The following is a 1755-nucleotide window of genomic DNA, read 5'->3' on the forward strand; positions in this document are numbered from 1 at the left end:
CACCACTATGTTGCTGCAACAGTAGCCAGCCCAGAGTGTATATGTAACGCTTTGTAAGCAACACCTCTACTTTATTCACCACCACCCTAGTAGTATTATTCAATTCAATAGATTCATGAATTTTTTTCGGTTGTTCAAAATAAAACCAATTCTAAGTTCTAATGTATTGCATTGCAGGGGGCTTTTCTATTTATCATCATCATCATAAAAAACAAAGAAAAAACCCAACCCGTGCTATATCGATGGCAATCAAAGGTGGTGATGAGTTGCCGGTTGACATCATATACAACATCTTGTCTAGAATGCCTCTAAAATCATTGGCTCGTTTTCAATGTGTAAGCAAGGTATGGTGCAAGTATATTAACGATCCGTACCTTGAAATCATCATGCATAATGCCAAACGAGCTGATATGAATGATGATCCCACGATGCTCATGATGTTCAAGTTACATCTATATCCGTATGCATCTGCATCACTCACTATGTTGGTAACTAAAGAAGAAGAAAAATCTACTGCAACTAGTCATGAAGAAGTGGTGATCACAACAAAGAAGAATCCACCAACGCCGTATATGGAGTTTGTCTGTAAAGACTGGAGTAGTAGATTTTTTGTAGAAGGAGACATAATTCTAGGTTCCTGCAAGGGTCTTATATTTTCATCACAAGATCACCACCCTGACAACGTTGACGATGGCACCACCGTTTTACTTGTGATCAATCCTTTAAAGAAAGTATGTTATAAGCTGCCACCCATTGAAATTTGGTCATGTACATCAGCGTTTGAAGAACGCGAGGCATGTGGGCTTGGTTGTGATGATTCTACCAATACTTACAAAATGGTGTGTGTTGTGCTTCGAAATCAAAAGAAGATTAGGTCGTATAATCACGATGATTCTGATGTGGTGAAGGAGGATATATGCACCATGGTACACGTATTGGGGGGCACGGACTCATCATGGCGGGAGATACCCGCAGTTCCAGCGTATCCCATAAGTGGTGAAGCTGTATTTGCTAATGGATTTTTGCACTGGTTGGTTTGTTATAATCTTAAATACTGGCCGCTTGATGCTCTAAGGAAAATAATATGTTTGACATGATGAAAGATGAATTTGGGTTGATAGATCCTCCTCCTTATGATACACTTATTGATCGTACGGGTATGGAGCATTTGGTTGATCTAGATGGTCAAGTTGGACTTGTGTATCATGAGACCAGCAGGCACATGTCCTACATAAAGATGTGGTTACTGAATCATAAAACAAAATGCTGGGTCCTCCATTGCCGGTTCGATAGAAAATCGCCTTTCTCCTCTTAATACGTTTATAAAGGTTATAGGATACTGGAACAAGGATGCAGGAGACTTATTAATACGAGTAACAGACAGTTGTCGGCAGAGACGCTTGTTTATTTACCGCTTAAAACAGGCCGTTTTGCATGTAGCCAACTTTATTTATCAGGGTTATGCAGCTACAATAGATATTCGACTGTATCAACCTACGTTTTCTTCGATCATCCGCCGTTCAATCATTAGATGATCGCTTCTCTACTAAGTAGAAAACTGTATGATGCAAATACATTTTTAAAGTAAACTTTATTATTTATCATGATAAAGGGCATGTTTGGCAAAACTAGCTGGTAGCTAGAGCTGGAAGTAAGTTGTTGGTAGCTTTTAGCTATTAGCTGAAAGTTGGAAGCTCTTAGGTGGTAGATGAAGTTTTTTAGATATATTTAGGTGTTTGAAAAAGTAGCTGAAGC

At 39.0% G+C, this 1755-nt stretch overlaps 1 protein-coding gene across 1 annotated transcript; it reads left to right on the forward strand.

The window, feature by feature from the left end:
* The first annotated feature begins 242 nt into the window (after positions 1-242).
* LOC139854575 (putative F-box protein At1g32420) lies at positions 243-1531 on the forward strand. Its single transcript, XM_071843874.1, has 3 exons — positions 243-1034; positions 1076-1218; positions 1336-1531. The coding sequence occupies exons 1-3, from the start codon at positions 243-245 to the stop codon at positions 1529-1531; spliced, it is 1131 nt and encodes a 376-aa protein (XP_071699975.1).
* The last annotated feature ends 224 nt before the right edge of the window (positions 1532-1755 follow it).

This window comes from Rutidosis leptorrhynchoides, chromosome 1 (genome assembly GCF_046630445.1).
Source record: "Rutidosis leptorrhynchoides isolate AG116_Rl617_1_P2 chromosome 1, CSIRO_AGI_Rlap_v1, whole genome shotgun sequence".
In the NCBI taxonomy this organism is placed as follows: Eukaryota; Viridiplantae; Streptophyta; class Magnoliopsida; order Asterales; family Asteraceae; genus Rutidosis; species Rutidosis leptorrhynchoides.